This window comes from Ursus arctos, unplaced genomic scaffold (genome assembly GCF_023065955.2).
Source record: "Ursus arctos isolate Adak ecotype North America unplaced genomic scaffold, UrsArc2.0 scaffold_27, whole genome shotgun sequence".
Taxonomy (NCBI): Eukaryota; Metazoa; Chordata; class Mammalia; order Carnivora; family Ursidae; genus Ursus; species Ursus arctos.
In genome coordinates, this window is record NW_026622952.1 from 27,267,385 (window position 1) to 27,291,926 (window position 24,542).

General features: G+C 51.1%; 1 protein-coding gene across 1 annotated transcript in view; it reads left to right on the plus strand.

Moving 5' to 3' along the window:
* The first annotated feature begins 7,835 nt into the window (after positions 1–7,835).
* The window catches only part of TDRP (testis development related protein), an 81,445-nt gene continuing 64,738 nt past the window's right edge, over positions 7,836–24,542 (plus strand). Inside the window, exons 1-3 of the mRNA XM_026508519.4 lie at positions 7,836–7,964; positions 10,088–10,261; positions 20,293–20,370. Coding sequence (XP_026364304.3) covers positions 7,836–7,964; positions 10,088–10,261; positions 20,293–20,370 — 381 coding nt within the window. The remainder of the gene's footprint in view (positions 7,965–10,087; positions 10,262–20,292; positions 20,371–24,542) is intronic.

The following is a 24,542-nucleotide window of genomic DNA, read 5'->3' on the forward strand; positions in this document are numbered from 1 at the left end:
TGAGGACAGCTCCCTGGGCAGACATGGACAGCCTGGCCCCAGTGCCTGGGAGTGATGGAGCCCTGTGCCCACCTATGAGCCCCGGGGACACACTGAACGTGCACACTGACCAGAGGCAGACCATCTGCAAACACAGGACTCTGATCTAACCCTGCAGCCACCAGCCGGAAACCAACCCGTCTGCCACAGTCACCAGTCTGGGGGATCCAGTCCACCCTCCAAGGTCACCAGCCCAGGGATCAGCTCATCTTTCACGGTTGCAAGCCTAGGGACCCAGACCGTCCTCCACAGTCACCAACCTGGGGGACCCACCCTGCCCTCCACAGTCACCAGCCCAGGAACCCAGCCCCGTCCTCCACTGTCACCAGCCCTGGGGACCCAGGGAGCTGGAAGTCAGACCTGTCGATAGCAACCCATCCAGGAAGCCTGACAATAACCCTGTGACAGTTGGCCCAATGGCCAGAGCTTGATCTATAACTGACAGCTTCCCTAATTTTGTCCCCCCTGCCAGCTCAGGACCCACCCTGGGAAGCCAGATACGCTCCCAAACCAGTGGTGAGGACGACCCTCCTCGTGAGCCCAGTCTGGCTTCCCGGGGCCCGTGGCCTCTGTCAGGGCTGACCTGGTGCTCTCCGGACCATCTCTTTCCCATGCGGAGCTCCCACTCCTCCGCTGCCTTGGAGTTTCTGCCCAACGCAGGTGAGCCTGGCCGCCTCCCCGGCCCCACAGGCTCTGAGTGAGTTCGCAGCCTCTGCCTGTCCTGCCCTGGGCGGCCCTGATTTGTTTCCACAGCAGCAAAGAAAAGAACCTCACGAGTTGATGAGAACACCCAGCCCAGGATGTGTGTGTGCTCTGGGGGAGGCCCATGCTTCCCCCACATCATACCAGGAGCCCCTCCCTGCCGAGGAGCCCCCTAACCGCCTGACCTGGTTCTGGGCACCTGTTGGGGAGGAGAGCGGTGATTCCTCCAGCTCGCAGCTGTCCGCAGACACCTCGGGCCCCTGGCCCTGATCCCCAGCCCTCCTAGCACCCCTGCGGGCCTCCCCCACTACATTACATTCTGTGAGTATTTCACACTTCACGATCATTCCTGAACCAAAGAATGTTGACGATCCGGGGTCCTTAGAGGTTATCTCTAGTACAACCTCCGACCAGATGCAGATTCTCTGAATTCCCTTCCAGAGGGTCCCCGGGAAGGCCGGAACAGGGGGGCCTTGAGGTGACTATGGCATGTGGGCAAATTTGGGAGCGAGGCTGGGAATGAGAAGGGTGGCCTCCTTCATCAGCCCTGAGCTCTCCTGCCCTCTGCCTGGAACCACCGCTGTGCTTCTCATGCCCAGGCCAGCCTGAGGCAGCCCGCCCCACCAACCCGTGCAAGGTGCAGCCGCAGAGGGGAGCTCCTGGCCCCCAGCCCTCCTGCAGACACAGTCAGGATGTGTGCCCCCAGCCGCTGGCCCTCCTGCGGGAAGGCCTGTGGCCTGCGGCTGGGCCCTAGGCACTCCCATTCCCTCGGGTCTGGGGCTTAGCCCCCAAGTCCAGCCTGTGCAGAGGGCCACCTTCCTGGAGCTCCGGCTCCGCACAGCCACCCCCTCCTGCTGCCCCAGAATCTCCATCCAGACAGTTCTGGAACACGGAGCCCCTCGCTTGGGGCGCCTGCACCTGCGAAGCAAAACATTGAACACAGCATAGTGTAGAGTGCAGAATGTGATGCATAGAAATCAATCGGCATACATATGCACTGTACTTACACCACATATTATAACATTAAGCTGGCGATCTACGTTGTCTAAGTAGAAACGGTGGTATGTTCTGTAAAAAGAGTCATTTAAAATAGTCTGGAAACGCTTGATTGCGATGCTTCCGTCTGTCCAGAGAGCTCAGGAGCTCGTTCCCGTTAGGTCTGGGTGGGCTGGCTCGTGAAACCACCCCGGGGCTGCAGGATGAAATACAGCAATGCCCACAAAAGCACTCTGCAGCCTCTGGGAGCTCCGAGCAACTCGGGTCAGGGTCGTCATGCTGACTCTCCCTACTGTTCCCAAGGGAAGCGGGGCGGTGTTCTCACCCCCACCACACTCCCAGATGTGAACGCACGTTGAATGGGAAGAGGAGTGCAGGATAGAGTCTCCGGATGGAGACAGGTGGACGGGGCCTTGTGACGGTCCTGCTGGCATCGAGCTGGAGGGAGGGAGAACACGTGACTCAGCTCCCTCTGGACCACGTGTGGGCGGAGTTCCTCAGGGCTCAGCTCCGTCCGTCCCCCTGTATGTCCATGTCTCAGAAGGCCCCGCTGCAGCCTCGGATTAACAGCCTACTTGTAAACACAATTCCCAAAAATGTAATACGATGCCAAAACCGTGGTAACAGGGAGGGACAGAAGGAGCGTGGTGTGCAGTGTGGAGGCAGGCAGAGCGCCTGGCATCCACAGGGACCGCGGCTCACCAGCCACAGCTGGCTGGGCCGGATTCTCCCCAGCAGCGGACAAGGTTCCAATCCATGCACCACTGAGCCACAGAGGCAGCAGTGGCCGACCCACACTGGGCAATTTGAAGGGGGTGCAGTGGGAAGCCAGCTTCCCACAGTGTGGGGGCTGTGAGGCGCAGCGGTCCTGGGGCTGGTGGGGCTGGACTCAGCTGCCCAGAGCCTCCCGGTGTCATGACACCCCTTTCTGCCCTCCTCGTTCCCTAATGCCCCAGATGACCCACCTCACCCTGGAGGGGCCAGGAACGGATCTGCCTTTTAACTCCTTTGCCCCTGTTCTCTCGTCCCTCATGGGACAGACAGGGCAGCCACACACTGTCTAGTTACTTACTGTTGAAGGGGTGCAGAGCACATGACCCAAAATACCTGGGCGTACCGAGTACTTTGAGCTGCAGTCATCTGAGACTCAGAGCAGGACGGGCTCTCTGACTTCATATCAGAAGGTGTGGAGCTCGGGGACTGATGGGTCCCTGGGGCTTCCCTGTCCCTCTGTAGACTCCACGTGCATAGAAACTCGGTACGTGAATGTGTGGCCTCCCCTGCTGGTCGGCCTTACTCTGGTTCAGTTCTCAGGCAGAGGGAAGCTTGTCCCCCGCTCCGTGGTCTGGTTCGCGCTGATCAGGACACCATTGCCACTCATACATGGGAACTGCTGGAAACGTCATGCAAACTATGTAGCAGCCGAAACAGGTGCCGCCTGTGGGCGGGAGGAAGGCCCGAACGACACCTGTGCAGGCGTGGGCCTCCCACAGCCGGATCTCGAAGAGGACCGTGAGGGCCGTTTAGCAACTGACGGTAGGCTTTTCTTCACTAACAACGAGTATGGCTCCGAGAAACAGCCTGATTGCCTTCTTCTGGGTGTCCGCGCACTCCGCTAGCCACGAGGTGAGCCGTCCCCAGTCCGGCTCCACGGCTGGAGGGGTTCCGTGAGCTATGCACGGGCGGGCCCGCGGAGCGGCAGAGAGCCTGGCTCCCTGACCCAACACCCAAGCCTGCAGGCATCCCAGACGCACAGAGCACATTTACTCGAATTGACCATCTTTGAGCGGGTGGGAGCTCTGCCTAGACGAGTCAGCGCCGGCCGTGTGAAGATGAGCGCAGAGTCCTGCGTTCGTGAGAGAGATGAGTTAGACCTACTTCCAGCACATGCACGAGAGCTGATCGCTAGGGTATGTGGTTTCTGTAACTAAAAACATCACTTCCAGATCTCAATATTCTTTTTAGGGATGTTCTTAGTGGCGTGGAGGTGTATTAGGGGAAAGCACATCAACACAGACCAGAGTCCCAGCTGCAGCACTTGGCAGTGCGTTCGGGGCTTCAGAACGTCCTCACAGGTGTGGTGTTGCCCTCCCAGGACGGGCTGCCTGAAAGTAGTCAAGTAACACGGTAGATGGAGAAGTGGCGATTTTTGAAAATCTACACACACTCACACACACACGCAGCCCTTCCTTGTACTCATCCTCCAAGAGTGAAACCGCCTGCACGAGCTCTCTCTGCTGCACAGGGCACGTTTGTCTTCATAGAATTACAAGCTCAGACTCAATACCCTTCTCCCTGTACAATTAGTCTGACAATATTATTAAACTATAATTTGAATGATCTTTGAAAAAAGTCTTATAGATGTGGAGGAAAGAGACCTTTTAAGAGATGCCTCGGGTACAAGCTATTAACCTTTACCAAGCTAATTAAAGCCATCCAGAGTTATAATTGTATGTAAATGAACTTTGCTTCCCATCAGCGTCCTTCCCGAGACCCTTAGGGGGTCTTGGGGATTTCTTTTCTTTTCTAATTTTTCACTTTGAAAATGACGCCCTGCCAACACTATTTACATGTGGCCACTAAGGGACATCCGAAACAAGATGATTATTTTAATGCATAAAGATTGTTCTTTTCAGCATTATTAATTACAGGCTTATACCATCTTGAAGACTTTTCCCGCACAAGAATTAATTCAAGGAAATTTGAAAAATAAACTCTTGGTCAGGTTCCAACAAATTGCCCCATCATTTCCCACAAGTCTGTCTACATGTAACAATTTGGACCTCCGTGACTGTTGGGTGGCCGGCCCCCCTGGTCCAGGGGAGAGGAGGGGCTGGGAGGGGCTCTCCAGCCAGGCGGGAAAAGCAAACAACTATCCTGGAGTGTTTTGTTGAATTTCACATCACCCTCTAAACTCACTGACCCTGGAAGCACTTGTTTTGAAGTCTTGGTTGACACGAAGACAGGAGTTTTAAGAAAAATAACATACTTTCTGATACTTTAAGATGTGAACTGTTTTAAGCTTTTATTGACTTCTGTAAAATCAAATTGGAACAACTTCAATCCCAGCTGCACTCCGACTGCAAAAAAATCTGATTCTATTCCCAAAGCAGCAATAGAAAGAGCGTGGACCTGAAGGGTGTCTGAGCCCGAGATCCCTGGTCAGGTGCATGCTGCCCAGTGCGGGCCGTGGGCAGAGTCCGGGGCTCACCTCCTTTCCCATCAGCTTTCTCGCATTTTGTCTCCACCGGAAACAAAGTGGACAGGAAGTACTAAAGCCTACTGGGGGGCATCACAGCTGGAGGGCAGCAGTTTGGGGGAGCTGAGGCATGAGGCGGGTCAGTCTCATGGGTCTTGGGTCTCAGAGTATTTCAGAGTCACAAACAAGATAACTTCATAAATGGGAGGACCCCCACTCACACATCCAGGGTATTTGCATACGTTGCTTCAAAGGAGGTGAGCTGAAAGAGAGAAAGGTCATCACAGCCAGAAAGGGGTGCTGGCCCCTGGGTGTGCTCCTGATGAGGGAATAGAAGGCTGGCTGAAGACAAAGCAGAAGCTGACACCCTGCAACCCCCCCCCCCACCATGTATGCAACATTCCTCAGCACTCCTGGCTGCCCTAAAACTAAGAAAAGGACCCGCAGCTCATTGATAGGGACACAGTGATAGTGTAAACAGCTTGGCTTGACAATAGTGGGGCCTCCAATATCCTGCGAGTCTTCTTTGACATATGGAAGTAACTGCAGCTCATTGATAAGGACACAGTGATAGTGTGGACAGCCTTGGCTTGACGGTGGTGGGGCCTCCAGTGTCCTGCGAGTCTTCTTTGACATATGCAAGTGCTTTCTCAGCCTCCCTTTTTCCTCACCTCCCCCAACCCCACAGTATATAATCAGCCACCCCTCACAACCCCAGGGCAGCAGCTCTTTCTGCCCACGGGTCCTGTCCCCGTGCTTTAACAAACCACCAGTTTTGCACCAAAGACGCCTCAAGAATTCTTTCTCGGTCATCAGCTCTGGACTCCACCCCACTGAACCTCACCTGTATTCTACGACCTCATCATTTCTGCAGGGTGTGTGGGATGCAATGTGTGCAGAGTGCGTGGGGTGTCCAGGGTGCCGGGGCCAGGGAGTCACTGCCGGCTGGGTTCATGTGTGAGCGGCCCCACAGGGGAACCGGAAAGTGAAAAGTTTGCCAAAATAAAGAGTTCATAATTTTGGTATAAAAACGTGGCATCCACTGCGGTTTTCGTGAGCACACACCCTGTGCAGGCTCTGTCCATGGAAGTGCAAGAATCCGTGGTTTGGCTCAGCTCTGCACTCACGTGTTTGTGGAGCCCATCCGTGCTCTCTCCGTAAAGCGGGCACGGGGCCACAGCCCCTGAGGACACAGCAAGTCCCCGCCTGCCGGAGCCTGGAACACCGTGAGGTCAAATGTTGTCTGTTGAGAACTTTAACTGGAAACATAAGCTCAAGAAATAAGAAATCTAATTAAGGTCAGACAATCAGTAAACGGCAGGGTTGGGAATTCAGAACCAGCTCCTTTCTCACTGTGCCCCGAGCAGTCTTGGTGCCCCCATCCAGCTGGGGTGGTTGCCGCCCCCCCCCCCCCCGCGAAGGTCACGTGATCTGTTTGATGTTTCCCGTGTGCCCAGAGCCATGGCCCAGAGGCTCTGAAGTACATTCTTGGTGCAAAGTGCTTTTCAAATCACGCGTTATTTATTTAGGTTTCGATTTTTCTAGGAAGCTATTTATCCCAACGTTACAGATTGAAATCTGCAGCATGCGAGGAGTGAGCAGTATGGCCAGGGCACAAAGGCTCTGGGGTGATGGGAGCGGACCCGCGGAGCTTCTGTTGGTGGCTGGGGGGAGAAGATCCTCCTGAGCTCTCCAGGGGATGGAGACAGGCAATATTACTACAGTGTAATTTGAGTACCGTCCGGCTGGAACAGAAAAACAAGTTTCTTAACCTGGGTACTGCGCGTGGGACGCACAGCGTGCCCCGGGCGGTGGCCGTGGCTTGGAACGGGCTTGTGTCACAGCCTCCACGAACAGCGGTGAGTGAGTGTCATGGAAGTGGCAGTCTGGGCTCTGAGGCTGGGCAGCCGGCGGGGCGCACCCTGCCGTGTAGACGCCTGGTGCTAGTGCTGGCCTGACACATGGTCTCCGGTCCGGGAGAACGCGTATCCTGCTGCCCCTTCATCGCCTCCGCTCCAGATAAACTGATGTCCAGAGGCCTCCTTTGGGGGACATACCACCTTCCCTCAGCATCGTGCTGAGATGTCGCTCATCCTCCATCAGGTGGAGAAGCCGGAGACACAGGACCACAGCCGCAGACCTTCCCAACACGCTGGGGCTCCGACAGGGACTCCGGAAGGTGAGGGGCAGGCCCAGAGGCATACAGCTCTCAGAGGGCAGAGAAGTCCTGTCCTCCTGATACAACCACTGAGGACTGACATTCCTACAGGTGGTAGGTGGCCTGTGCTGTGCCTGCAGGGGGAGCGAGACCCGCCACGCAAGCCACACGTGGGACAAGTGGGCTTGCTGGTTCAAGATGGTCTTGGGGAGAACTGCCTGCAGGCAGCACCAACCCGGGCGCTGAGGCTCAGGTGCTTCTGCAAGAGTCCATGCACGTGAGCACAAGGAGCAGCGTCTGTGCCCTTCCTCTGCGGGCGCCACCACGTTCGTGCCAGAGAGGGCGTTCTTGCTGAAGCCTGTCACTCGGAAGGGTGAGGTGACTTTGGGCGTAACCAGGGCAATATGGTTCTTACAGCGGGGAATGCGCTCATATCACAGGCCGGGAGATCGGACTAGAATTTAAATTCTACGCCATCAACAGCATTAACTGTGAAACGTGATTCGGAAATTCCCGCCGCAAGACGAATTCACTGTGTTGAAACAAGGTCTTGGCCCCTGAGAAAGTCTGAAATCCCTGATCTGAGTACAAGACAGGTAGCAGCCCAGCGAGGGGCTGTCGCCGCCCGAGCCTGGGACTGAGCGCACGCCAGGCAGCCCTAGCCTCCCGAGCAGAGCGCCTGCCTCCTTGGTGCAGGGTTCACACCACCGGACTCACAGTTCCAGACTCGTGGAAGGAACCATGGTGCTGCAGCTTCCTCTCCTGGAGGCCATGGTGCCTCCAGACTGCGTGTCGCAGGCGCGGAATCCCGTGCCTCACGAATCGACACCCACAGGGGTGAGACGCAGCCCCTGCGTCCGCAGCTACCCTGTGAGCAGGAAACCGTCCCCTGCAGGAGTCGCAGCCGAGCTGAGGAGCGCAGACACTGGAACCAGGAGGGGGAGGCGGCGGGTGGGGCTGGAGTCGGCGCCCGGCCCAGGCAGCCCAACAGTGTCATTGGGCCAGCCCAGCTGGCCTGCAGGGCAGACCAGGGTAGAGTCAGGGTGACAAGGCGTTCCAGGGCATCATGGCCACAGTCGGCGGGGGCCCAAGCCCAGGGTCCGGGAATCCAAGGGCGAACAGAGCAGCCTGTGTCTGAGTGACCCGCGTGGCGGAGGGCTGGGGGCTCCCTGGACGGAGGGGCTGCTCTCTGGGGCACCACAGATTTGGGGGCAGCCCCAAGTTCCAGCAGAGCCCGAGGCCCTCGTGGACAGGCTGAGCCACAGGCCTCCTCCCTCAGGGAGTAGAGGGGGCGCCCGCCTGTAAGGTCCTTGCAGGAAACCCGCCGGAGATGCAAGCGAGGCTGTGTCTGGAGTCTGGCTTACAGGCCTGGAACCAGCCCTCAGCACAGGGCATGAGGACAGATGCGAATGCCGCGAGATCCCCAGGAGTGCACTTCCCTGCATTCCATCAGAGGTTCTCGAGGACCCTGGGTGAGCGTGCACCTGCCAGGGCACTAACCCAGGACCCGGAGCTGAGCCAGCATCTTCACAGCCCCTGGGGCAAGCAGACCCCGTCCTCATGGCGGTCACCCCCGCATCACCCACACTGAGAGTTTTTCTGCAAAGTCCTCCCCCCATTTATACGCGATAGCAGGGGGGCCGAGGGTGAGCACGTGCCCAGTGCTCTGTTTCTGGGCGCTGGGGCATGAAGGAGTGTCTCTGGGCCTGACGGGCGAGGCAGAGTATTGTGCCCATGTCCTACACTCCACCCTCAGTGCAGAGACGGCAAGGAGCTCGGGGCTGTGTCTGCTGGGGAGGGGTAAAGTGTGCTTCTACGGTAAGGAGCAGGGGGCGCGTGCTCCGTGCACTGGCTCCTGACTTCATTCCTCTGTACACGGCAGGGCTGTGCACACCTATGTCCCTAAGTGCGTTGGTTTCTAGGGCCACCGTCACCAGGTGGCTTACACCACAGAAATTCACCATCTTGCAGTTCTGGAGGCTGGCGCCAGTGACCAGGGTGCCCATGGGTTTGGTCCCCGCCCCAGGGGCTCTGAGGGAGGGTCTGTGCAGGTCTCCCTGCTCGGCTTGCAAGCGTCTTCTCTCCAGCCATGCTGGGATAAGCCTCCACGCAGACGACCTCGGCTAACTCCGTCACCAGCAAATACCGAGGTCAGGAGTGGCAGCTGGGACTCGGGGCTGCAGGCGAGTCCGGGCTGGAGCCCTATGGCGTGAACTGCAGGCTGCGTCCCAAATGTCCTTCCCAGTCACAGCAGTGATGACACTGTGGCTCACGACTCTCACTTTGCAGATGCGGGCAAGCCAGCGGCGATCTGGTCTGCAGGGACCGCCAAGCCCGAGTGCCCACGCTTTAGGGCTAAGTCAACATGCTCAATATTCGGGAATTATTCTCATAGAAACATCCTGTTTATTTGGGCACATGCTTTGTTCTCATCTATGTGAGCGGCTAATGTGTTCGCACACCCTGGGTTTTCAAAGTGTAAAACACAGTCCATTTTTTAGCCTATTCTGTGATGTTTACGGAAAGTGGCTCTGCGGCGACTGTGTCGTGTTTTTGTAACTGAGCCCAGCTCGGTCAGTGAATTTCTCTTTCGTGTGTGCCAACCTCTGTGGCTAAGATCCACTAATTCAAAGTGAGATGGTTCAGCAGGACCACTTACACCCTGTCGGGTGTAAGCTTTGGAAGTCGGTTTACAAAAGGGGACAGGTGAGCCAGACGCAGGTGCTTGTTGGTTGGTTTGGGGTGGGTGTGAGCTAGGGGGTGTCCGTGTTCTGTCCAGGGAAGTATCCATGGGAGAGCGTGACCTCCCAGCACACACACCAGGCCCTGCTCCAGACCCGGCTTCTCCCCAGCCACCGGACCTTCTGTGATGTAAAAATAATCATATTCTAGTCTTCGTCCGCGCCTCCTGACACAGAGCCCCGAAACCCCTTGACATTTCCTGGGTGGGAGGAGCACGTTTGTTCGAATGAGGTGACTTGGCCTGGCTTCAGGCTGGGGGCTGCTCGGCAGAAGCCCCGAGCCGTGATCGGGAGTGTGGAACCTCCAACCGCACCCCACACCCTCCGAGGAGAGGAGAGGGGCTGGAGGTGGAGTTTGTGCTCCATCACACCTACGTGAGGAACCCCCATAAAGTTCCCAACAGTGGGGACTCGGGGAGCCTCCAGGTGGGTGAACACGTTAAGTGCGGAGGGGTGATGCCCCCAACCCCACGAGGGGGTCCTCCCAGGCCTCACCCTATGTGCATCTTCAGCTCATGGCCCATCTGTATCCCTCATCATATCCTGGGTTCTGGAATAAACCGGCACATGTCAGTGTTTCCCTGAGCTCTGTGAGCTGCTGGAGCGAGTCACTGAACCCGGGGACGGGGCTGCAGGAACCCGGCGTAGAGCCACGTGGGGCCCGAAGCACCTGCCGCCGGCATGTGGGGTGGGGCCGGCCTGCGGGGCAGAGCCCTCAGCCTGGGGGCTGCAGGAACCCCGGGTGGACTGAATTACAGGGCGTCCAGTTGGTGTGAGGACCTGTGGGTGGGCAGGAACCCACAGGGTGTCCTGGATGAGCAGAGGGGGACACGAATTTGCACCGTCCATGGAGACCTTGCCTGGCATGAAGGCTGACAGGTGGCTCCCGCTTTTCCGAGTGTGGCTGGTCTGTGTTCACGCCGCTTGCCGTCTCCTTACCGCATGGGTCCCGTGTAACAGCCTCAGGGACCATTTCTTCTCGGTGGCGGCTTCTCCCTGCAGATCCTGGTATTTGTGGTGAGACATGTTTCTGTCTTCAGGACCAGTGTCAGCCCCCTTCAGCGGAAACATGCCTGGCATGGATCTGCACCTACTCAGTTAACTTACACCCACTGGCTTTCCCCCGATCACCTGGAACATCCTACAGGGGCGAGGTGCACACCGAGGGGGACCAGGGGACGCGCCCGCCCGCCATCACGCCCTGGGACGCACCTCAGCAAGAACAGGCTCCCTGCCATGTGCCGTGGGGCCCCTCTGTCTTTTCAGCAGAGTGTGACCCCGGGTGCCAGAGGCAGAGGGAGGGGAGGCGCAGCCGGCATCAGGGGACACAGGTGGGGGAGAAAGTGGAGGTCTGGGGGAGGCAAGAGCCCAGTGCCGACGGGGTTCCAGGAACAAGAGCGCAGCCCGCTGTCAACCGGGCTTCAGTAATAAGAACTAAAAGTCAATTTAACAAGAAATCTTGCAACAATCCTCTCTGCCTCCAACTTATGGTTCTGTGATTGCTGTTTTTATCGGGAAATGCACCGCAGAGCTGAAGCCAGTGTGCGTGAACGCGCGCCCGGAGGCACTTGTCTCTCCGACTTTGCTGGGCTGGCAGGATGTGGGTGATGAGGCTGGTGGACACGATGTGAAGCGCACACAAAAGCAACTCAGCTACGGGCTGTGAGAACCGTGTCCACGGAAAGGGGCCCCCAGCTGCGGCCCCAGATCCAGGCAGGCACACAGTGATAGGGGCCTGTGTTTCCAGAAATATGCTGGTACACACGGTACCCACACACACGTGCACATGCATGCGTGCGCACACACGCATATGCACACACATGCACACATGCACATGGTACATGCACACGGTACACACACACATGCACCTGCACACAGTACCCACACACATGTGCACGGTACACACACACACAGTGTACCATCCCATGCGTCCACTGTGTGATTGTTGACCACTCTAACCAGGGACCCTGAGAAGCTGGAGGCTTGCTCACACAGGGCCAAGGCCACTCCGGCCATCAGGGACCCCTGCTTTGGAAGCGCCCCGGGCCGTGTGCTAGCTGTCCCCGCAGTGCCTGCATAAAGCAGGAAACCATCACGACAAGCAAAGCTGAGGACATGGACCCAGGTGGGAAATTCAGAGGAAGAGCCTTCCCACGTGAGGAGTCCACGGACAGCATGGAGAGCACGTGCTCTGCAGCCACAGCTGTGTCCAAAGTGGGGCTGAGTGCCATGCACGGTCCGTCCAGTACTCACATGCGAGGTGAGGGCTGCTGGGGGTTCAGGTGAGTGGATACAGGTGAAGCCCTCCACGGCCTGGCCCAGAGCAAGCATCGTGTCATCAATACTACTACTGACTGAGCGCGACAGCGGCTGGCCGCACCGTGCAGTGATGTGTGGAGGGATGCATGGGTCAGCCCGGATGTGTTCTGCTCAGCATGCTTTCCTGGGGTCCAATAAGGTCTCCCAGGTGGTGGGGACACATGGTGAGAACAGAAGGGATTATTTCTGCACGTAGCCCCACACGTTGCAGGGCACCCTTGTAACCACCGGCTATGGTCTGAACATTTGCATCCCCACACACCGTCCACGTGGAAGCCTAACCCCAGGTGCTGGTGTGAGCAGGTGTGACCGGTGGGCGGTGACGAGGCCGTGAGGGAGGGATCAGTGCCCCTGGGAGAGCCCCGGAGCGAACCAACCGCTCCCTGCCCTGCTCACCACAGGTGTCTGCCGCCTGGCCACGCCCACACCTGCTCTCCGTCATCCAGGGCCCAGAAAAGCAGACTCTGTGGTTTATAGCCCCAGGGCTGCGGTGCTGGTGAACAGTCATCCCAGCTGATGAGCACTCAGATTTCTAGTTCCTTCTTGGGATGGGTGGGCTGCTCCTCAGGCTCTTCCATCGTCCATCCATCCTCTGGCCACTCCAGACACCAGAGCCTTCCGTGGGACACTTCCTGCCATTTCGCGGTTTTCCACCCTGCTGGCCCGACCCAGCTCATACTTCCCTGCACCTGCTGGGAGACTCTTCTGTTTGTTGGTTGGTTGATTTGTTTTGATGGGGGGTTGTTTTCTCTTTTCATCTTTATTAAGATATAACATATGTGAACGTAAGGTGTAGGACATGATGATTTGATCCACGTGTGTATTGAGAAGTGATCACCACCACAGGGTAAGCTAATACCCCCGTCACGTCATATTACTATTTCTGTGTGAGCTGAGAAGGTTAAGATCTACGCCCTGGGCGACTGTCCAGTGTCCAACACAGTACTGTTAGCCGCAGTCGCCATGCTGCACACTAGATCCCTAGGACTCCCCATCCCCCCACCCCAGACCCCTCAACCCCCGCCCACACTCTGCTTCTGGGAGTTCGGCTTTTCCAGATTCCCCACGTTAGTGAGAACATACCGCATCTGTCTTTGTCTGGCTGATCTCTCCCTCAAGGTCCATCCATGTTGCTACAGATGGCAAGATTTCCTTCTTTTTATAGCAGCATAATATTCCATTGTGTATACACATGCTGTGTTTTCTTTATGCGTTCATCCGTCAGTGGACACTTTGTGGTTGCTTCCGTGTCTTGACTATTGTGAATAACCCTGCAATGAACATGACAGTACAGTTATTTCTTAAAGGCCCAGAATTCCTTCCTTTTGTACATACTCCCAGAAGTGGGGTTGCTGGGTCATAGGGTGGCTCTATTTCTAATTTTTTGAGGAACCTCCATACTATTCTCCAGAGTGGCTGCAGCAGCTTGCATTCCCACCAACCGTATGAGGGTTCCCCTTCCCCCACATCCTCTCCAACATCTGTTGTTTCCTTTGTTGTTAGTTTTAACCATTCTGACACGTGTGAGGGGGTATCTCATTGTGGTTTTGATTTGTATTTCCCTCATGATTAATGATGTTAAAATCTACATATCTACATAATCTCCATGTTAAGAATCTATATATATCCCATTTGTATGCAATCTAGGGTGTAAAAGTCTGTTCAGGTCCTCGGCCTATTTTGGGTTTTTTTTGTTTGGTTTTATTTTGTATTGTTTTTCTCCCTGTTTTACTGAGATATGATTGACATTCAACCTTGTATAAGTTTAATGTGTGCAATATAGAGACTTGACGTGCATGGATGCCGCAAATTCATCACCACAATAAGTTAACATCCATATTTTTCCTTGTGGTGAGAACTTTTAGGACTTTCTCTCTTAGTAACTTTCAAATACAGCACACAGCACAGTAGACTATGGTCACCATGCTGTGCATCACGTCCCAGGAGTTATTGTATAGCCTCTGCCTTTTTTTTTTTTTTTTTTGCTTCCTGTGGGCCTGGGCTCTGTCATTCTGTCTCTCCAACACCTGCCTCCCAGGTGCTGTTTTCAAATACATTACATTTCTGTAGGATATAACCAAATAATACAGTTCTACGTAAGTTATCTTATGCAATTATTCTTAAATCAGTTAAGAGAAGAAAGGGGGAGAAATACGCCCTGTGCCATCTGTTATAACTATCCACACAATGGCCTCTAGCAGCACTCCGTTGTATCACATGAATTTGAATTCTGTCTGGTGCCACCTGCTCTCAGCCTAAGAGCCTCTTTGAATGTCATGTACAGTGATTCTGCGAGCGACAAATGCTCTGTTTCTCCGGGAATGTCTTCATTTGGCTGGCACTTCTGAAAGTCCGTTTTGCTGGATGTGAGATTCTTGGTTGACAGCTTTACCTGCAGCACGTGGAGCGTGTCCCTCCACTGTCTCTGGTGCCCTTTGTTTCTGGTAACCCAGGGGCTGGCCCCGCTAGGGTTGTTGGCGGGCCCTGTGAGGAGCACGTGGGACGGTGTCCGAGTCTGCCCCACGTCTGTCTCTGAGTGTCGCCGAACAGGTGCCACCCGGTGCTCGGGGACAGCTTTCCGCAGACAGAGACAGAGAGATGAACAGAGAGAGAGGCTGTTGCCATGGAAACCATAGGTACCAGTTTTTTTGAGTGGTACCTTTTGCAGGAATGGCATCATTTCACTTAATTCTTATAGAGGTAACAGCTGCCCCGGCTACTGTTAGAGTAGTTGGTCTTGTCATTATCCTCGCTTTTATGGCGGGGGGAAATGAAGACCAGCGGGACGAATCTTAGGTGTCCTTTGTCCCCAGGGGTCCGCACCTGTCTGTGGATCCATAAATGTTGAATTAAAGCTGAAGACAACTGATCTCCCTTAACCAGGTGTTTCTAGGAGTCCCGAGCAGATCTAACACTGACAAAATGAGATGACAAAGGACAGAGATATCACCAAATTGACTTACAGTGCTGACCTCTGCTATCACAGGTCAGAACTGACTTTGTCTTGCTTTCACTGTAATTGTTTTGTGTCATGAGTAACTTTCTTAAGAAAGAGCTGGGAGCCCAAGACTCAGGGCTGCGGTTGACTCTACAAGGTGAAGGAGAGCTAAGATTTCCAATGACCCGGGAATTTCAGACAGTTGAAGTTGGTCATTTTTCTGCCCCAGGGTGGCTTGAACGCAGGCATGGCTCTAGTCCCTCTGACAGTCGTGTCCCTCGTCCCTACGTGCGACCCGCAGAGACCTGCTCCTTGGCGTCATACAGGCGAGGAGCTCCGTTGGCTAGGTGGGTCTCCTCTGTACCGACTTCCATTGATCCTGAAGGATGCCCTCTTTGGATTGACCAATCTCAACGTCTAGATAAAGACCTTAAGCTTTACTTCGGATTGAAGAAATTCATGGCATCGGGCACAGAGCTAAGCATCAGTTAAGTGTATGTTGGATAAATGAATGGATGGATGAAGTAAAATGAATTGAATGTTGACTGAACACTCCTTCCTACTTTTCATTTAGTCCCACATGAACTACAGAAGAACTTAGAATAGGGGCGGGGACATGAGACAAACACACACGTCATCAGTGCTGTTGACAGCGTCGCCACCGGCAACCTGACACCTTGGACAAGTCACCGCGTGCGCAGTCCCGCACCTGTCCAGATGAGTGCAAAGGGGGGTGTTGGCAAAACTGGGGCCAAATAAGCAAATGTGTGAATATTCCCACGATCCCAGACTGGAGGAAGTTAAGTGTCTGCAAACATGGGAAAACACGCTGAATGGTGTGGCTTTAAAAAAAGAGGAGGGTAAGTGTTGCTCTTTTCATTTCTGAAAGGTGTGGTCCCAAGTCTCAAAGTAAATGAGTTTCCAAAGGGTCTGAGGTGTGGTTCTGCACACACATCCCTCAGGTGAAGACAGGAGCACTCCACCATGGTCGCGAAGGGAGACCTCGGAAGGCCCAGAATCGTTACAGAGAAACGCAGGATCCGTGCACAGGTCTTCAAGAGTAAGTGGCCTGTGGTTTTCAGGTGATTTGGGTGCAGAAAGGCACCCGTGTTCCATCATCCACCGAGCCGACTAATAAGGTCCCTACGGCTGCTGGCTCAGCCGCTCCCGCCGCCCTCCTGCTGTCTGGGCCGCAGGAATGCCAGCTGTCTCTGGACACGCTGGGCTTGTCCTCTCCCCTGAGGACGCGCCTCACTGCCACCGCCACCCCCACCAGCCTGCATATCTTCAAGTAATTGATGAGTATTTGCTAAAAGAATAAGTGACCAATAATCGGGTCAACAAGATTGTTAGACTTCCAAGCCAATCTGGGGCTTTGGTCACTTGTAAAAGATCAGAGGCAGAGAGAAAGAAAGGCCTCGGAGCAGTTGGAGATCTCCTCAGCTGAACACCACGTGTTCTCTTGTTCATCAGCTTTTTTTTTTTTTAAGATTTTATTTATTTATTCGACAGAGATAGAGACAGCCAGCGAGAGAGGGAACACAAGCAGGGGGAGTTGGAGAGGAAGAAGCAGGCTCCCAGCGGAGGAGCCCGATGTGGGGCTCGATCCCAGATCGCCGGGATCACGCCCTGAGCCGAAGGCAGACGCTTAACCGCTGTGCCACCCAGGCGCCCCATGTTCATCAGCTTTGACTAGGGTTTCGTCACCCACACTTGGCGTGTCTTTCCTGTTTACACATGTCCCAGGTTGAGTTTCGTGAATATTTAATTTGTTTTTAAAAACTTGGTCGTGCTTGAGTGTGTAAAATTCAACCAGTCAGACCTAAATTTTCTCACAGAAGAAGACCAATGCATTTAAAATGTACCTTTGGCACAATATTTGGCTGAACTTAATGAAAAATGCTGTTTTTTCCACTTCACATACATTTTATCTGTGTAATGAGGTTCGTTATTTGTTTCTTACGTAAGTTTCATTTTGCGCCTTCTACGAATGTTATGCACACGTGCACACAAACACGTTATTGGACCGCAGATTCCATTTACTGCCATCTCATTTTTTAAAAAGATTTATTTATTTATTTTAGAGAGGGAGAAAGAGAGCATGAGCGAGAGGGAGGGCGGCAGAGGCAGAGAGAGAGTCCCAAGCCGACTCTGAGCGGAGCGTGGAGCCTGACACAGGGCTCGAGCTCACGACCCTGAGATCATGACCTGAGCCAAAACCAAGAGTCGGACACTTAAACCGACTGAGCCACTCAGGTGCTCCAACTGTCATCTCATTTTAAATAAATACTGGAAGTTACATAAAAATAAATCTTTTTACTTAGGTGAATGATCATTAATGGAAGATGGACAGATTTGCAAAGATTTTAAGTCATCCTGGGAAACAGGGCCCTGCGTGACTGTCACTTTGCTAGAAAATCCATTCATTCCCGTTCAAGCACCTTGTCCTTTCAGCACTCACCCTACATCTTAAAAGTAAACATTACATTGTGCTGCTTCTGTGTTGTTAATTCTATTCTCGATTGCGTTTGAGCTTTTCTGCTTAGAACAGAAAGCTCACACTTGACATTGACTGCAGATGTCCAGTCCAGCTTCTCTAAAGGATCGACATTGATCTTTTTTTTTTGTCCTTCCCTCTACTGATTGTAAGAAATTGAGTTGATACAGACATAGTGAAGAGAAGGGCCATATGCACCCCAATGTTCATAGCAGCTTTGTCCACAATAGCTAAATCGTGGAAGGAGCTGAGATGCCCTTCAACAGACAACTGGATTAAGAAGATGTGGTCCATATATACAATGGAATATGACTCAGCCATCAAAAAGAACGATTACACAACATTGGCAGTAACATGGACGGGACTGGAGGAGATAATGCTAAGTGAAATAAGTCAAGCAGAGAAAGACAATTATCATATGGTTTCTCTCATCTATGGAACATAAGAACTAGGAAGATTGGTAGGGGAAGAAAGGGATACAGAAAGGGGGGTAATCAGAAGGGGGAATGAAACATGAGAGACTATGGACTCTGAGAAACAAACTGAGGGCTTCAGGGGGAGGGGGGTGGGGGAATGGGATAGACTGGTGATGGGTAGTAAGGAGGGCACGTATTGCATGGTGCACTGGGTGTTATATGCAACTAATGAATCATCAAACTTTACATCAAAAACCGGGGGTGTACTGTATGGTGACTAACATAATATAATAAAAAAATTATTATAATAAAAAAAAGAAATTGAGTTGAAAGAGAAAAAATAACGATGGGGACTCCCCCCCACGACCTCATCACCCCCAAAGGCCCACCTCCTGACCCCATCCCATCGGGAGTGAGTGTGCACCATGTGGGTTTTGCGGGGGGTGCAGACATGCAGTCCCTCACAACCTTGAACAAGCCACTGGACTTATTTCCTGTAGCTGTGACATGAGGAGACCGGACTGGAGGGTCTCTTGGAGGGTCCCTTCTCTGGCATTCCTGCCCTTCTTATCTCATTTCTCCAGGAAGAGCAGAAGCCAGGAATCCCGCCAGATCTATGGCTTCTGGACGTTGAAGCCAGTTAGCTGTCAAGACGACAACACATGGTCAGTTAAAACTTAATGAGATGAATAAAACCAGCCGTGTGTAGACGTCTTCACGACAAAAATACTGTCTAACACTTGGCGTCGGTTACTGTGACTGGAGACACTCCCACACTACACCGCTGTCACCAGCGCTGAGACCGGTCTAGCTCGCGGCGACTTTCCCGTGGGGCTCTCTGTGCTGAGAAAGCAGCGTCCCGGGAATAACGCGTCTAAGGGGTCCCGGGATTCTCTCCACAGGGCGTCATGCGAAGCCTGTCTTCTCTTGGTGGCAGAAGCCTCTGGCAACCTGTATTTCAGAACAAAGATGAGGGCTGACTCGTGCCATGATCCTGGTCTCCAAACTAGACTAGTCTCTACTCATTCACACGTCTGAGTGATACAAAAAGAAATTCACATAAAATCAATAACAGTTAAAACACAGTTTAGCTTGGCCCACAGAATACAAACAAAAAAAAAATCATTTGTCTCCCAAATTAATGTAGGTCTACAAACGTCACCCTGTCAGACCTCTGTTTTCTCAAAAATCACGTTGGGACACCTTCTTTACGTCTCCAATTTGAGGTTAATTTTTCTCATGTCTTTTTGAACCAAACGAAAATGCCTTTGGAACAATTGTAGGCAGTTAGATATTGTTCAATCGTCACAAAGTAAGAGAATCAAACAGAACCACCTCTAAACCAGAAGAGAGAACCCCAGTGGCTCTTCAAATTAGGGCACCAAAAGGATGGAAACAGTAACAGAACGTAAAGCGTGGAACAGAATGACACTGACTATGCCAAGGTGAAGCAACCCACGGACTTCCTTTTAAAAATCCCTTTGTAGTTAAAACAAATGCAATTGTTGTCACAAGTCAATGACCCACAGTCCGTGTGTTCGGTCCCCTAACAGCAGAACGGTCACAGCGGCTGAATGGATACTTCCCTGTAAGGCCTTTTACTTAGGAGGGAAAGCCATGCTTGGCACTTTTTCTGTTGGGGGAAAAAGGAGCGGTTATGGTATTTTGTTAACTGGGTAATTTTTGGAGAAAGGTTTTATATTATTTTGGAAAAGCATTTTTCAAACAGATGCTAGTTCTACCAAAATGCAAAACAACTAGAAAGTTGAATAAATTAGCCAATCACTTTCTGTTTTGTTGACAAGGAACTGACCTATTCATTTGCCATCTGTAGGCAAATGTGGTGCTAAATATTTATTACATTCCATTAGATGTCAAATCATTAGTTAACCTAATTAGGCGCAAATAAATTTCAATAAATTATCTCGTTGGTACACCCGCTTTCATCTGCTGGAGATTTACACGCTCCAGACACGGTGCAGCTCCACGGCCGAGGGGCTCATGAAACACACAACCGCGTGGCCGCTGCGGTCACTGACAAGTGTTCTCTAACATGCGGGCCCTGTGCTGGATTCTGCTCTGTCCAAGGGGCCGCCACGAGTCTTCACAAGAGCCTGTGAAGACAGGAGCTTTGTCCCCACCGGCAGCTGGTCTGAGCGACACTGAAGGCCAGGGACAAGTTAGGTCTTCCAATCGGTACTGGACTCCTGCCAACTCCACCAGCCACTGAAATCGTCAAGTCCCTCCCCTGAGGTTTTTCCTAGACCATTGGTTTCCACATCTTTAGGGAAAAATGAAGATCGACCTCCAGCAAGCTCTTCAGACGCCGTCTACACGTGCCTTCATGCTGCAGGATTCTCCTCCAGTAAGTAAACGAGGTGAATATTTTACTTGTTTTTAAAAGAATTTGCTTTCCTGTTCTATTCTTGAACAAGACAAGCAACAGAAGCCACTTCTGGCTGATACACACGAGAAAGGGACTTAGTAAAAAGATACCAGGAAGGTGACTTGTGGGAGCTTGAACCGTCATCACAGCCCAGCAAGGCCAACGGAGGCACTGGGGAGTACCTCACGACCTCCCGTGATCCCTGCACACAGTCCCCAGAGGCGGCTGCCATGTCCTCGGCCACACCAGCAGGGACACTGCTCTCCTCGCCCTCTGCTTCATTCCGCTGCAGATTCAAAATCCCAGCAGGGCTCGATCACACGGAAGTCAGAGCACAGACCTTGCTCGGGGATGTCAGCTTCTGTCTGAGGAGGCACAGCCCCCACCCCTGGACTCCTAATGGGGGAATTGTCCAGAAGGAGGAAGGAGGAGGGGGGATTGTCTGTGTAGAAAATCCCAGAGAAGAAATTAAAAAACCAAAAACTCCTGGAACTAATAAATGATTATAGCAAGACTGCAGGATGCAAAGTTAATATACAAAAATCAATTGCTTTCTTATATTCCAGCAATGAACAGTAGAATTTGAAAGTAAAAACATAGTACCATTCATTTATATTTTCACCCCAAAAATTAAATACTTAGGTATAAATTTAATGAAACAGATGCAAGATCTATGGGAGAAAACCATAAAATTCTGATGAAATAAATCAAAGAAAAATAAGTGGAGAGATGATTCATGTACCTGGTTGACAGGACTCAGTATTGCCTAAACATCACTTCTTCACAATTTGTTCTATAGAGTCAATGCAATCCCAGTCAAAATCCTGTTATTTTGGCGATATCAATGAACTAGTTTTAAAGTTTATGTAGATAGGCAAAGGACCCAGAATAGCCAACACAGTAGTGAAGGAGAAAAACATAATGAAACAATGACACTGCCTGACTTCAAGACTTACTAGAACACTAGAGTAATCAAGACAGCGTGGCATTGACAAAAGAGTAGACAAATATATTAATGGAACACAGTAAGAGTCCAGGAACAGACCTGCACAAATATAGTCCACTGATTTTTGGCAAAGAGGTAAATGCAATCCAGTGGAGAAAGGATGGTCATTTCAACAAATGGTGCTGGAAGAAGTGGATGTCCACATGCAAACAATTTAATCTGGACACAGACCTTACATCCTTTACAAAAATTGACTCAAAATGGATCAGAGACCTAATGTAAAATATAAAACTAAAAAACTCCCAGAAGAGAACATCAGAGAACACCTAGCTAACCTTGGGTTTGGCGGTCAGTTTTTAGATACAAAATCAAAAGCATGGTCCATGAAAGATAAATTGACAAGTTCATTGAGATTAAAAATTTCTGCTCTGTGAAAGATAGCATTAAAAGAATGAAAAGACAAGCTACAGACTGGGAAGAAAATCTTTACAAAACACACATCTGATAAAGGACTTGTATCCAAAATATACAAGGAACTCTTAAAACTCAGCCATAAGAGATCAAACAACCCAATTAAAAATGGACAAATGATCTGAACGGAAGCCTCACCAAAGCAGCTAGACAGATAGCAAATAAGCATATCCACATCATACGTCACTACAAAATCGCAAATTGAAAAAAGTGCAACTATGAAATGGCTAAAATGCAAAACACTGAAAATATTGGATATTGGTGAGGCTGTGGAGCAACAGGAACCCTCATTTGTTGCTGGTGGGAATGCAAAATGGTGCAGACACTTTGGAAGACAGTTTAGCAATTTCTTACAAAACTAAGCACGCTCTCACTATGTGACGCAGCATTCCTGTTCCTTGCTATTTACTCAAAAGAATGGAAACCTTGTGTCCACACCAAATCTGCACCTGAATGTTAATAGCAGCTTTATTCAAAATTGCCAAAACATGGAAGCAATCAAGTGGTCCTTTACTAGGTGAATGGATAAATATTCTGTGGTCCACCCAGGCAATGGAATATTATTTAGCTTTAAAAAGAAATGTGCTATCAAGTCATGAAAGCACATGGAGGAAGCTTACATGCATATTACTAAGTGAAATAAGCTATACCCTGTATGATGTCAATGAAATGACATTCTGGAAAAGGTAAAACTATGGAAACCATGGTTTGCCCGGGGTTAGGCGAGGGGCATGAGTCAGTGGAGCACAGAGGACTTTCAAGGCAGTGAAACTACTCTGCATGACACTATAATGATGAATACATGCCATTATACATCTGCCCAAACCCACAGAATGCACAACACCAAGTGGAAATCCTGGACTCTAGTCAATAATAATGTATTACTGTTGGTTCACCCACAGTAACAAATTTCTATACTAACAAAATGTATAAATAATAGGGAAACTGATAAAGGGAAAAGGAGGTATGTGGGAACTTTCTGATAATTTTTCTGAAAACCTAAAGCTGCTCTAAAAAATAAAATCTATTAAATTTCTAAATGTAATAAACAAAACGGCATACGTAGACTATGATCCAAATTATATGTTTAAACACTGAAAAAGATACACTAAAATGTTAATTATGGTTGCCTCTGAGTGATGGATTATGGATTGTTTTGATTTTCTTCTTTACCCTTTATGAATTTTCTTATTTTTATGCAAAGAAAATATGATTTTTTTAGTCATTAAAAAACAATAAAAGTAGTTCATTTTGTTTTGTTTCAACAGGATACACAGTCTCACAAGTATAACTATACTTTGGGGATAGTGGAGAAGAATGTTGGAAACTGAAAATCCAGGGACCATGTTTTCTGTTATTACACAGAACACCAAGACCCATTCCTCAAGGAACTGACACTAAGTGAGAACAAATGTTGGACAAATTCGTGTGTATCTCTAGCTAGTTCGAGGCAGTAGAAGGGATATGTGTAATGGCATAGCATTAAGAAAAGGATCTATACAGGCATTCTGCAATTATTTAAACTCCACTCTGTAGAATAAGCTCCCCACTGAAATCAGTGATGAGGCCATGCTTTGATTCCCTTAGACTCTGTGGATTGTTGCAGTGTGTTTCAGGGGGTAGAGAATGAATGCTGCCTCATTCCCTCCTGCCTATCCGCTGGCAAGTCCTCATGTATTTGCTTATTGTCAGTATTTTGAAAGAGTTTCATGGTATTTTGTTAACTGTTTTGAGTGAGGTCAGAGGGTCTTTTGTTTTTTGCTTTGGGGTTTATTATGTCCTTTGGTTTTCCCAAGTCGGTCACATCTCTTCAGAAGCCTAACAGTGGGCGGAGTGTGGATACAGCTCTGTGCTCCCAAATATTCTGTAATTTCTTGACTGTCCCTGATGGACGATCATATGCTGCGTGGGAGGGGAGCCCTTGGCTTCAGGGTAGTTGCAGTTCAGAATGAATTTGGGTAGCAAGCAGGGCTTCACAGCAATCAAGTTTGATCAATTTTAGGTACAGACTGTGTTAGGTGGAGTGGGTGACGGCAGACTTGGGGAAGAATGCAGGCACAGTTCCAAAGGCCCCATCACCCAGGTCACCAGTACAAGGAAACAGCTGCTGAGAGAAGTCTGGATGTCTGGATTACAAGATTAACTGCTTCCCTGACTAGTCCTGGCTCCACCAAAACCCTAGCTTTGTGATCTTGGGTAAATTACTTTTCCTTTTGGACCCTCAAGTGAAATGAGGAGTTTGGATTAGCTCTGTGGTTTTCAAACTGTTTTTTGGCCATACAACCCTATGTTAAATGAAATTTAATTACACAGAAAACCAACATAGAAAAGAGAAAGAAGAGGAGTATTTCAGACAGGAGTGGGATTCCTGGCGCACTGCAGCCCCTAAAGGGCACACGTAGAACAAAATTTGAGCATGTTCTTGTCATGTGAATTCTAAATCTCCTTTAAGCTGGCACATGCCATGTCCTCTGTCAGTCTTCTGGCTTCTGTATTGAACCTACCACACTCAATTTTAAAAAGTTAAGCTCTCTTCGTACTTACTAGATATTAAGAGTCACAGCTAGAACCGGAGGTAAAATGGTAATCTAGGATCAAAGCAGGTTGGCTTGGTCCTAACCGACCGCTGATGTGGACAAAGAGCTTCGGCGCTCTCTCTCTGTGAAGAGGGAATGACACTGCAGCTGTTAACCTGGTGGAGGGGTAGTAGGGTGGCGGGGTGGAGGGGTGGCGG